The sequence below is a fragment of the Suricata suricatta genome, chromosome 4 (genome assembly GCF_006229205.1).
Source record: "Suricata suricatta isolate VVHF042 chromosome 4, meerkat_22Aug2017_6uvM2_HiC, whole genome shotgun sequence".
In the NCBI taxonomy this organism is placed as follows: Eukaryota; Metazoa; Chordata; class Mammalia; order Carnivora; family Herpestidae; genus Suricata; species Suricata suricatta.
In genome coordinates this window covers 64,952,937-64,966,189 of record NC_043703.1, presented here as the reverse complement: position 1 = coordinate 64,966,189, position 13,253 = coordinate 64,952,937, and the positions used below count along the sequence as shown (strand labels likewise).

Genomic DNA, 13,253 nt, shown 5'->3' with positions numbered 1-13,253 from the left:
AAAGTGATTATAGTGACTGTATTCTTTAGAATAAATTTTCACAAGACTGGATTACCTGAGTTTTTAAATTGAATCATTACCCTTTAACCTAAGGTTAGATGATACTCCTTACTTAGACGTAGCAGAAGTTGTTAAACGTGATGCACTGCTTGTCCTTTCTTACAGTCACAGTGTGCCCAGTATGCTGCGGACAGAAGAGAGGAAGAGAAGATGTGTGACCACCTTATAAGTGCCGCCAAACATCGAGATCACGTTACGGCAAACCAACTGAAGCAGAAGATCTTGAATATTCTGACAAACAAGCATGGTGCGTGGGGAGCAGTTTCTCATAGGTGAGTTACAGCAGATACCAAGTCAATAATCAGGTACAGGTTACTTATAATAGAAGTTTTAAAAAGTCTATTAACTTTAAAATTACCTAGAAAATAGCTTTAAAGGATTAAACATTGCTTGAAATTTTCCCCGATATCTTTACTAATTCCTCTTTAGAATCCTTTAGAAGAAAATCTAAACTTTTAACAGAAACTCCAATGAAGTTATTTCTAATTTAATAATAATATGTAACATAATACAAAAAAAGAGCAAGTATTTTAGACTACTCTCTTACATGATAATGTGTGTTAATTATAAGAAATGGCCCTTTTTGTCATCTTTCAAGAGTCAACTCTTCCTACTTATTAAATTTATATCATTCTTAATTTTTCTTATAGTTAATAATGTAAGCATTCACTATGGAGAGGTTATACATTCTTTTTAAGAATTTTCTTCCATATTTTTCTGTTTAGTCTTTCTTACACAGGATTTTCATGGCAGATTGGGGAATTTATGATATTAAAGTATAAGTAAAACCAAAATTGGTTGTTTATGAATTTCAAGTGTTCTCCTTGCTAAAGTTTTGTGGGCACAAAATTGTTTTGTTTATTTTCCGTATACAATGAAGTTTTCTAGAAAAATATTACTGAAGCAGGTCACTATACTTAGATTGCTAATGTTCATTTTTATATCTTCATTTTATTTGGTCCCATTAAGTGCTTTTAAGTCTCTGGCAGAGTTTAGAAGTTAGTTAATTGTGGACAGGACACTTCTAAGAATTCTAATAGAAATGATACTATTAGTTAGAGAAGAACATCTGGAGTATGACCAGAAGAGTGTTTGACCATCTGACCTGGAATTTCAGGTGTAAGATAGATTTAGTAAATCTTTATTAGTTTTTGCATATAAGGTAATATTAAGGACCTGACATGAATTATTTCATTAAACCTTCAGAACATCTCTATTTAGGTTGTTACTCCAGTGTTTTCCATGTTACATTGAAGAAACTGAAGCTTTCAGAGGTTAAATAAAACTTAGATCTTTTCACACAGCTTATATGAAGAGAGACATTGTTTCAGTCAGGGTTCTCCAGAGAAACACAGAAACAGAACCGATGGGATATATGTGAGACTCGGAGATAGGTGTGGATATGGGTATGGGTATAGGTATGGTGTAGGTATAGGTATGGGTATGGGTATAGATGTAGGCATAGACATAGATATAGATTATTTTAAAGAATTGGCTCACATGATTGTCAAGGCTGGTAAATCTGAAATCTATAGGATAGGCTGGCAGGCTGGAAACTAAAGTAGGATTAGTCTTCTCTAATTAACCTCAAGGTTTTGTTTCTGTTTCTGTTTTTTTAACTAATTCAACTAATTGAATGAGGCCTGCCCACATTTTATCTTTTATTTAAAGTCCAGTGATTGTAGATATTAATCACATCTATGAAATAACCTTCATGGCAACCCCTAGACTAGTGTTTGACCAAAAAACTGAGAACCATCCCTTAGTCAACTTGACACATGAAGTTTAACATCATACAGAGTAGCAGTAACACGAACATTTTGTCCAGCTACAGACCTTGTCTTTGTGTGTTTTGTGAATTGGATTTATCTACTTAGTTATATACAGTCAGGACTGTAACATAGCATTGCTAATATTTCAGCTGATATGATTTAGAACATTGCCTTCAGTGGATAAAGATGTACATGGGTTTGGGGTTTTAATTATTTCATCATGTAACTTTGAATACAGCTAACAGGCAATGATCTCCGTAGCATCAGTCATGTGGTCATGTGTCAAGTGTGTCCTCTGCTCAGCTGACCCTCTCCAGTGTCTCTGTAGATTGACAGAAAGACTGGCAGCAGGACCCCTCAGAAGAACAGGTATCCTGTTCTTTTCTCCACCTTAATTCCCAGTGCTGACTGACTGAAAACACAGTCTTTCTGTTACCATCCTTTCCTAACTCGGTCACTGAACTCTGAATCTTTCAGGATAGGTCTTGTTCTCTATAATCTTCCTTAGTATTTGACTAATTAGTAAGGGTCGGTCATTAGATTGCTTCTCTTTTTTGTCTTAATCATTTTCTAGGTAATTTTTATTAATCTCCTGGCTTAAAAATATGACCATTATGTTGATAACTCCCCAACTTATTATCTCTAGTCCAGATCTCTCCCTCCCCTCCAGACCTACCTAATTTACTTATTTGATGTCTTCTACTTCGATATTATTCTGAGATGACAAGAGAGCTCCTAAGGTTTTCTCCCAAACATCTCTGTGTCAGCCAAGGGCAACGCCGTTCCTAAAGTTTCCCAGGCCATAAACATTGCACTTAGCCTAACTGCTCACAACACACCACACATTGGGTCCTGTAGTGAAGCTTAACAGACTCAGCCACAAAATATTCCCAGCATTACCTTTGCTATGGCCTTGATCTGAGATGCCGTCATTTCTCTTTTAGATTTGCAGGCAACATTTTCAGTAGGCTTCCTGCTTCTGCTTTTGTCAGCTGAGAGGCCATTCTCAACACATCAGCCTGGCGAGGTTTATTACAGCATGGATCCTTTTGTCCTCTACTCAGAAACCTCCAGAGCTGTGCTGTGGTCATGTGTCACTATTGAAATGTAATAAAAATTAAATTTAATTAGAAGCGTAATGCACTGGCCACCTTTCAGGTACTCAGTAGCCACACGTGGGTGGTGGCTAGCATATTAGACAGCGGAGAACATTTCCATTATTGCAAAAATTTCTATTGGACAGTGCTGCTCCAGAACTTTCCTCTGTCCCTGAAAGAAAAACCCTTACAATGACCTACAAGGACAGAATGTGCTGTTTTTGAGAGAGTGGTCAGAGAAGTCCATTCTGATAAAGAACCACTTGGGCAAAGAACTGTCTGAGCATTTCAGACAAAGGGAGCAGCATCCAAAAGAAGGAGGGGCTTGGACTGTCCTTTAGGCCAAGAGACCAGTATGGCTGCAGTGAAGTGAGCCATGGGGTGAGAAGGGCGTGAGCCTTTTTACCTCTTTTTAATCAGGTATATTTTCTTTTTATTGAGTTCTAAGAATTCTTTATATATTTTCCATAACAGTCCTATATTAGGTGTTTTTTGGAAATATTTATTTCCCGTTTGTGGCTTGGTTTTACACTGCCTTGATAGTGTCCTTTGCAGTACAGAAGTTTTTAATTTTAATGAGGTCCAGCTTCTAGTGTATCTTCCATTGGTAGTGTCTTTGGTGTGGACCTAAAAAGGCACCACCAAAAAGTACTCACATCATCTAGACTTCCTCGTATGTCATCTTCTAGGAGTTATATGGTTTTGCATATTACATTTAGGTCTGTGGTCCATTTTTAGCTAATTTTTTGAAGTGTGCTAAGTCTGTAGTCTGTCTGTGGGCACCCTGTTCCACTGACCTGTTGTTCTTGGTTGATGGCTTTATAGTAGTTCTTGAGTCAGCAAGGAGCAGTCCTCCCACTTGTTCTTCTCCTTCCAAATTAAAAATTACTTCTGAAAGTAATTTTCCATGCCACTTAGTCTCCCCCTACCTTGTAATGTATAGCTATAATCTATTGATTTTACTCATTCAATGAACAGATAGCTCGTTAGCATAGTGGGAGGCAGAGTAGACTTAGTCCCTCCCTTGCTTAGTTCATAGTAGTCTAACAGAAGAGACTGATATTACAGAAAACAATGATTATAGAAATAAAATATATAAGTGCAAACTTTGGCAACTACTAGGAGAGAAAAGTACAGGGTGCTCTGAAGGTGGAGTATAGCAGAGGATCTTCATTTTAGATTCGGGAGTCAGGGAAGACTTCTTTAAAGAAGTTATGTTTGAACTAAGTACTTAAGGAATGAGCAGAGAAGTATCAGTAAGGGGTCGGGTATAGAATATTCCAGAGAGAAATACTATAAAGACTCAGAGTTTAAAAATAATGAAATGAATGGAAAGGAGTCTAGTATGTCTAGAGCCTACTGAGCAGTGGAGATAAGGATAAGGCCGGCGTGTAATATATGAGCCGGATGATTTAAAGTCTTGTAGATCATGTTGAAGATTTGTGACTTTGTCCTAAGTGGCATGAAAGGCAGTGAGAGGTTTTGAGCAGAAGAGTCACATGATCTGATTTATGCTTTAAAAAATAAGTCTGACTGCTTTATAAAGACATACTGGGAGAAATAGGGATGTATGGTCACTCTACTTATAGCCAAGTTCAAACTTCACCCTTTCTATCGCATTCCCTGGCTTTCCCTAGTTTTCTTAACCATACCTCCTCCTATTTTGCTGTTGTTAACTGTATTGCAGTTACCTATGATATGCCAATTAACTTTTTTATACCTGTGTGGATATGCATGTCTCTTTCAGTAGACTTGTAGCTTCCTAAATGGAGGGATTAAATGGTGCTTACAGCAACATTCTCGGTAATATATGTTAAATCTGAAGGAATTTCATTCCTATAATGTTAGACTTGCTATTTTACCAAAATAATTATTTAATTTTAACATAAAAATCCTTTTACCTTTATCACTTGACTCATTGGTCATGCTGGCTTTAACATATTTTAGCTTTTAAATTAATATCATTTGAATTAATATTATTAGTCTTTATTTTGTCCCTAAGGAGGAACTAGAATCTGATAGCTCCTTAAAAATGCATATTTGAGAATTTATGCTTTTAAATAATATTTAGCATGTACAGTTTTTCTTTATATTTTTGGGTCATATTTGCATTTTCTTGAACTACATAGGTAAATTAAAATCTGGACAAAGGACTTGAAGTGGCATTTTTTGAAAGAAGATATAGGAATGGCCAATAGGTATATGAAAAGGAACTCAACATTACCAGTCATTAGGGAAACGCAAATCAAGACCACAATTAGATATCAATTTACACCCCATCCATTAGAATGGTTATTATAAAAAGACAAGAGAGAACAAATGCCGGCAAGAATATGGAGGAAAGGGAACCCTTGTGCACAGTTTTAAGAATGTAAATTGATACAGCCACTATGGAAACAAGCTGTTAGTGTCTCAAAAATTTAAAAATAGAAATACCATGTGATTCAGCAATTCCAATTTCTGGAATATATATGATGGAAACAAAACACTGTATTGCAAAGATGCCTGCACTTGTATGATCACAGCAGCATTGTTTGTAATAGCTAAGACATGGAAACAACTTAAATGTCCATCAGTTGATGAATGGATAAAGGTGTGGGTAATATATATACACACACGCGCGCGTGCGCATGTACATATACACACATATAATATATACATGCATTACATATATATAAAATAAAAACATATACACATGTATAACATGTACATATAATGTTATTCAGACATAAAGAAACAAGGAAATCCTGCCATTTGCAACATGGATGGACCTCACATTACGCTAAGTGAAATAAGTCAGACAGAGAAAGACAAATGTTGTACAATTTTACTTCTATGTGGAGCCAAAAAGAAAGAAAGAGAAAAACAAAGCAAGGCCATAGAAAAAGAGATCAGACGTGTGGTTACCAGATGTGGGGGTTGGGTAGAGGGAATTGGAGAAAGGTGGACAAAAGGTACAAGCTTCCAGTAATGAGATAATAAGTACTAAGAATATAACGTACAACATGCTGACTAGAACTAACCCTGGTATACGGTATATATGAGAGTCAAGAGAGTAGATCCTGAGAGTTCTTATCACAAGGAAAGAAACTTGTTTTTCTTTTATTTATTTTTGTACCTTTATGCGATAATGGATGTTAATTAAATTTATTATACTAATCATTTTATGATATTCATAAGTCAAATTATTGTTCTGTATACCTTACACTTATATAGCGCTGTATATCAATTTTACCTCAGTAAAAGTGGGGGGAAACTACATAAGCCATAACAACCTAAATTAAACTCAAGAGATTTACATAGTCCCTTGAGTAAAAATGCTCATACACACACATATATGGTCTCAATTTTGATTTAAGCATTTTCATATGTGTTACTATTGAGGTTTTTTTTTTCTGATAAGATGTTGGTACACACTTATATTTATTGAGTACAGCTACGTATTGGCAGTATCTCTGCTGATACTTCACATTTAATATCTTACTTTTATTCTAATAACTTTGTAAGATAGATATTTTTTCCAATTTGCACCTAAGAACTGTGTCTCAGAGAAGTTGAATAGCTTTCCCAATATTATTTAACAAAATAATAGGGACAGTATTTGAATCAAGATCTATCTAATTCTAAAGCCTATGGTCATTCCTATGATGAAATTAATGATTGATTATTGTATGAATTATAACACTTATTGGTTGGAGTAATGAAACAAAAATCACTTCTTAAACAGGAATAAGACTCAAAAATCTGAGGCATTTTACAAGTCCAAGATCTGATCTAAATGGACAATAGAACTACTGTCCACAGCAGACAAGATGGAACTTGCAGTCTGAACCTAACAGGGTTGATTGACTGCTAAAACAAAAATAAACAAGCATATATTCTTCATAGGTAGTCAACAGGATCCAGGCTCCTATAACGTATTTAAGACATCAGCATACAACCCAAAATTACCTAATATACAAAGAATAAGGGAAATCTTCCCATTTCTAAGGAAAGACAATTAATAAATACCAATCCCAAGATAACCCAGATTTTAGAACTATGAGACAGATATTTTAAAGCACTTATTATATGGGGCACCTGGGTGGCTCAGTTGGTTAAGCATCCAACTTCAGCTCAGGTCATGATCTCATAGTTCGTGGGTTCGAGCCCCACATTGGGCTCTGTGCTGACAGCTCTGAGCCTGGAGCCTGTTTCTGATTCTGTGTCTCCTTCTCTCTGCCCCTCTGCTGCTTATGTTCTGTCTCTCTCTCACAAAAATAAAATAAACATTAAATAAATTAAATAAATAAAGCAGCTATTATGGGGTGTCTGGGTGGCTCAGTCGGTTAACGGTCCAACTTTGGCTCAGGTCGTGATCTCACGGGTTGTAGGTTCAAGTCCCACATTGGACTCTGTGTGGACACATCAGAGCCTAGAACCTGCTTTAGACTATATGTCTCTCTCTCTGTCTCTGCCCCTCCCCACTCGTACTCTGTCTCTCTCTCAAAAATAAACTTTAAAAAATTTTAAAAAATAAAAGCAGCTATTATAACCATCTTCCATGAAGTCAAGATAAACATTTTTTAAATGAATGGAATAATACAAGATCTCAGAAGAGAAATAGAAGATATAAAAAAGAACCAAATGAAAATGCAAACGTAATACCTGAAACAAAAAATAATCATTTAATGAGTGTAATAGTTGAATGAAGACAACAGAGGAGAGAGTACATGAACTTGAAGATAGATCACCAAAACTATACAAATGAAGAATAGAGAGAAACAAATTGGGAGGCAAAAATGAAAAGAACACCAGGCATCTGTGGGACAATATCAAAAGATCTAAAATTCATATCATTGAAGCCCCCCAAAAGGAAGAGAAAAAAATTCATACAGAACAATTAATTAAATAAATAAATGGCTGAAAACTTAACAAATCTGGCCAAAGAAGTCAAGTTAGAGACTCAAGAATCTCAAGATAAACTCAATAAAAACCAAATACAGACACATTATTATCTATATCCTAAAAATCAAAGATAAAGTAAAATAACCTTAACAGAATCCAGAGGAAAAAACAATGCATTACATATAAAGGAAAAACAATTCAAATAATTTCAGCATTTTTATCAGAAATCATGGAGGCCAGCAATTGCCAAACCAAATTCTATATTTAACAAAAATGTCCAGGCAAAATTGAAACATTGTCAAATGATGGGAAACTAAGAGAATTTCTATCCGACACGTTCTCAAAGAAATGCTGAATGATAGTCTTCAGGCACAAGAAGAAAAAAACATTGGGGAACTTGGAAATTGGGAATGAAAAGTTTTGTTTTGTTTTATTCCCCACAAAGATGCAAAGGTAACTTAATGAAGAGACATAGTCTTTCCAACAAATACTGCCAGAACAACTGAACACTCACCTGCACAAATTAGATCCCTGAATTATGACTCACATCTTATGGAAAATTTAACCTAGACTTAAATATACAATGTAAATTATAAAATTTCTGGAATAAAATATAGGAGGAAATCTGCAACCTTGTTTATGTTGGACAACATTATTAGATACAGCACTAAAAGCCTGATTGATAAAAGAAGAAAAAACCGTACAGTGGATTTTATCTTAGTCTATCTGAACTACTATAACAAAATCCCCATACCAAGTGGCTTTTAAATAACAGACATTTGTATCTAACAATTCTGGAGGCTGGGGAGTCTGAGTTAAAAGCACTGTGCCCGGTGAGTTCTTATCCTAGTTCATAGAGATGGGTGTCTTCTTGCTGTGTCCTCACAAGATGAAAGCCTGGAGCGATCTTTCTAGGGCCTCTTTTATAAGGGCACTAATCCCATTCATGTGAGCTTTATCCTCACTACTTAATCACTTCCCAAGGAACTCACCTCTGGATACTACCACACTGAGTCTTAGGTTTCAACATAAAATTGGGCGAGTGGGGGAGTGGGAGCAGGGAGAGCACAAAAACATTCAATCCATGGCAGGCTTTATCAAATTAAAAACTTTTTTATCATTCACTGGGTGAATGGTGGGACCATTCTTAGAATTGAAAAATACTCAAGGAACTGGTGTAGCTGAGAAGATGAGTATTGAGTTTGCCTTGTTTGTGGCATATTCTAGTGTAAATGCCCACCACAAAGTTGAAAATAGAGCCATATGACATTAGGTCCCTAGTTATGCATGTGATAACGTTCCCAGACATGGCCAAAAAATATTTTCTAATCCAAATTTGATCTCTCCTATTCACCCAGTAAAGGGCATTTAGGAGACATCCTTGATTTACTTCTTTCTTTCAGCCCTCCCTCTGCCTATAAAACACACATACACAGATTATCCCTCAACAGATGCTGTCAGCAATACATTTAAGATATACACTTTCTTCTTGGAAGAAGTAGAAGAAAATAGTAGATTCTTTCAGGGTTGTGTTTTACTGGGTAGGTTCATCAAGGCAAAGGAGCAAAGATAATAAAATACAAGTAAGAAAGTGGTTGAAGTGATAGTTAACTAAGATAGTTCAGGAAGGAAGGTAAAAAAAAAAAAAGAAAGGGTATTGATAGGCAGATAATAATGGAGTCAAGAACACTAAAGTCAGTGAGCTGAAAGAATGGGAAGTTTAGGATGTTTAAATTTAAAATTTCATAACAACAGCAGTACAAGATTGACAAATCCAGAATGTGGTCCTGAAAGGGATTAAGTGGGATCAAGCTGAAGGTCATGGTAATGATGAGCTCAAGAAACTGAAAAAGATGGAATCTTGCATGTGATGCACATTGGATTGCCCAAGATAATTTTAGTGCTTGGGATGGAAAGAAAGATTGTTAGCATCTCCTAAGCCTTCAGTAAATGGAAGGGATTCCTGGGATGCTGATGCAAGCCTCCAGGTGGGGAGAATAGGTGGTATTGCCAGATTTAGCAAGAGCCTTAAAGGAATCTCAAAGTTCATTATATGTGTGTGTGTGTGTGTGTGTGTGTGTGTGTGTGTGTGTGTGTGTGTGTATATATCCAAATGAATAGGAGTAAAATATACCACAGGATGGGATGGCAGAACTTTAAAAAGACTATCAGATCATTTTCCCTGATAGACTCTAGTGCAGATCACATAGGCAAGAGCAATGATTTGAAAGGACAAGGTGATAGAAATCAATAGTGATGCTAGGGGTCAGACCAAAAATGTCTGTCATATGAATATGAAGATGATCAGGCTGAAACCTGATCACCCAACTGATTGCTAGCATTATTTCTGCTGCCTTTTTTTCCCTAAAATACTTTACAGTTTATAAAATTAGGATGATTATTTTAATAGACCTCATAAATAAGATACTTCGTAAAATGCTTAATACATCGAATTGTATAAAATACACAAGAAAAAAGGAAAATCAATAAGCAAATCATAAAATAAAAATCTCACAAATATTAGAATACTTTCCCAGCTGTAGAAGTCATTAGGTTTAAAACAAAAATTAAGGCTATGGATCTTCATATTAATGAAACTTCTCCTTAGTTCACAAATGGCATAACATTAAAAAAATTTTTTTGACCATTTGCAACAAGTGTCTGGAATTAAAGAGTCCTACAGTGATTTATTGGGCTACTAATTAAAAGATGCACTTTTGAAACTGTAGGACATATTTCTGAAGCAGTAACATCTATCTTGGCAGATGGTATTTTTGCTGGAATCAAAGATGGTATTTTTGCTGGTAAAGATCGTACCTTACTAGGCTGTTGAGAATGGAAAACAATTTGACAATAAAATATTATGGAAAAAAAAACAAAAAATAAATAAAAGAAAAACATTAAAAAAAAAAGAAAAATCTCTGGACTCCTTTGATTTGATTGTTTTTTAAGATTTTTTTAGATAAGACATTTTCAGTTAAATATCACTGTATTCTCTAAAATAATACGCTCAACCCACTGACTTTCTGAAAATCATAGAGATTTTCATGTTTATCAAATGTTTATTAATTTGAATTCAACTAGTATTTTTTCTATAAAGATCCTCTTTTTATAACTACATATCATATATATTTTTGTTTTTATAAATTAAATGAGTAAATTAGCTTACAGTGGCATTGCTCTTTTTTACATACACATGAAAGTTTTGTGCATTAGATTGTCATGTTTTTTGCTATTTGTGTTCACATGTAGTTCAACTGGCTTTTGTCAATAATAAGGGTTGCTTGTTGGTGTGCAAAGTGCCATTGCCCTAGAGTGCTGTATTTTGAAGTCATCTGTCATGGATACATTGTAGAGTGAAGACTATTTATGTTTATGGCATTTTAAGTAACTGAGTTAAACCCTTTGGAATATAGAGAAATGGCTTGTTTACTGTCATCACTGTTCACTTAATCTTGTGACCCTGACGTGATAGCATTCTCATAAATCTCCCTGTGGGTAGTTCAGTAGAACAGATGAACATCAAAATGTAATGATTGTTTCAGCTTTAGGAATTAACTACGTGATGGAATAAATGTGGCCCAGATAGTAGTAATATTACAGAGCATTTTACTACTCCCTTTTTCTAATAAGTAATACTAGAATATAATTATATATTATAGTCTGTATTCTATTTTCAGATATTTACAATATCTTATATCGTTAAAAGAAAAAATAAATAAAAATATGTACATTATGACATTTTTATTTTTATTTTTATTTTCATTATGACATTTTTAAAAGCAATTTAAATTTGTTGGTATATGTGAGACTACAAAAATAGTAAAATTGGTCTCTGCAAGAATATTTTAATATAACTTTCCACTGTGTTTTCATTGTATTACATCTTTATTTTTTCTATATTCAATTTTAAAAGTACTTGCCATTATATATATAATTTCTCAAATGTAATTTTTTACATCAGTAGTTTTTTTACCCACCCATTTTGTAAGCAACTGTTGAGGCATTCAGGAAAAATAATTGAGGACAGTGAGGCATTCCAAAAAATAAAAAATTAACATGAAACATTAAGGTAAATTAATGGAAAAAGCTGAAAGGATGTAACATCCAGTTCTCACTATACCACATTCCACAGGTCATGTCTACAAACTGGAAGAAAATCCGACTCATAATTGCTATTCACACTTTTCTTGCTTAGATAATAGATCTATAGGATGAAATGATCTGAAAGCAAGTTACATTTGTTTCCCAATTTCCATATGTAAAAAACTTTTGTCAGTTTAGTTTGCTATGGTAAAACCTCTAAGCCTCTTTTCAAACAGGATTTTGTACTTTGGCTACTAATAATCCAATTTACATGATAATAATAAATTCTGAGTACCAAAGTGTACTGTATAATGTAAAATCTTTGGGGGAAAGCATAGAAATTATATTTTTATACAAGTTATTATAAAAATATATATAATAGGCCTATAAAAAGACCATCATAAGCAACTTCGGAGCAACCCAGGCAGAACACTAAGAAAGAGAAGGGCTCTGAACCCTGTCAGAAAAGAAGGCCAATTACTAATATGATATAAGACCCCAGAACAATGAGATCAGTCAGATACCATTAGCAATTCAATGTTTGACCATTAGAATCAGCTGAAGAACAGTCTTCCATGAAGAGAAGGTTGATGTGTATTACTAAATAAATGATCAGCTACTTTACTTTAGGTTTTGACAACTAAGCCCTAAAAATACTTTCTTGTATTTTAATACCCTTTCAAAGTGATAGGAGCCCTAAGAATTTGATTGTGGACAGTTTTAAGACAGCAACTGTTTTAAGTGGGATTCTTTTCTGTTAGCTATTAATATTCAGTAAATAGCTACCAAATTGCAATCACGCACTCAATAGATGAAAATACTGTTCAGAGCTAGGTAATGGGGTATTACATAAAAAGGATTGTTATGTGTTTTCAGTATTAACATAAAGCTTAAAAATTAAGTATGGCTGTTTTCTGGATTAAAAAAGACTTTCAAAGGGTAGGCAAATAAATAAATATAAACTATCATAGAGACATTTTAAAGCTTATAAACTAGATTTGTCCAACTGAGTAAACTGAGTGGTTTTTGGTTTTTTGAGGACATTTTAAGTTATATTTTTAGGCAGTAAATTAGCAAGCATATGAAATAGACAGCTACAGAGTACCTTGTTAACTTTTTTAAGAGCAGTTATTAAGTGTATGATAATTAAGTAATACTTAAAGTTTTCACCATTCAGTAAATTTGATGGTGTCAGGATCAGACTTAGGCAAATATTGGTTCTAAGTATTAATAAGTTCAAGGGCACTTAAGCGATGAGTTTGTGTCATTGTAACCAGTCATTCGCTTGAAGAGCATCACGTCTGTGATACTTAGTTTAAAATAAAATTGATAAGTCAATTAAGGCTCCTCT

The 13,253-nt window shown here is 34.4% G+C and overlaps 1 protein-coding gene across 1 annotated transcript in view; it reads left to right on the top strand.

The window, feature by feature from the left end:
• The window catches only part of NBEA (neurobeachin), a 655,079-nt gene that overhangs the window by 364,261 nt on the left and 277,565 nt on the right, over positions 1-13,253 (top strand). The window contains exon 38 of the mRNA XM_029938475.1: positions 166-332. Coding sequence (XP_029794335.1) covers positions 166-332 — 167 coding nt within the window. The remainder of the gene's footprint in view (positions 1-165; positions 333-13,253) is intronic.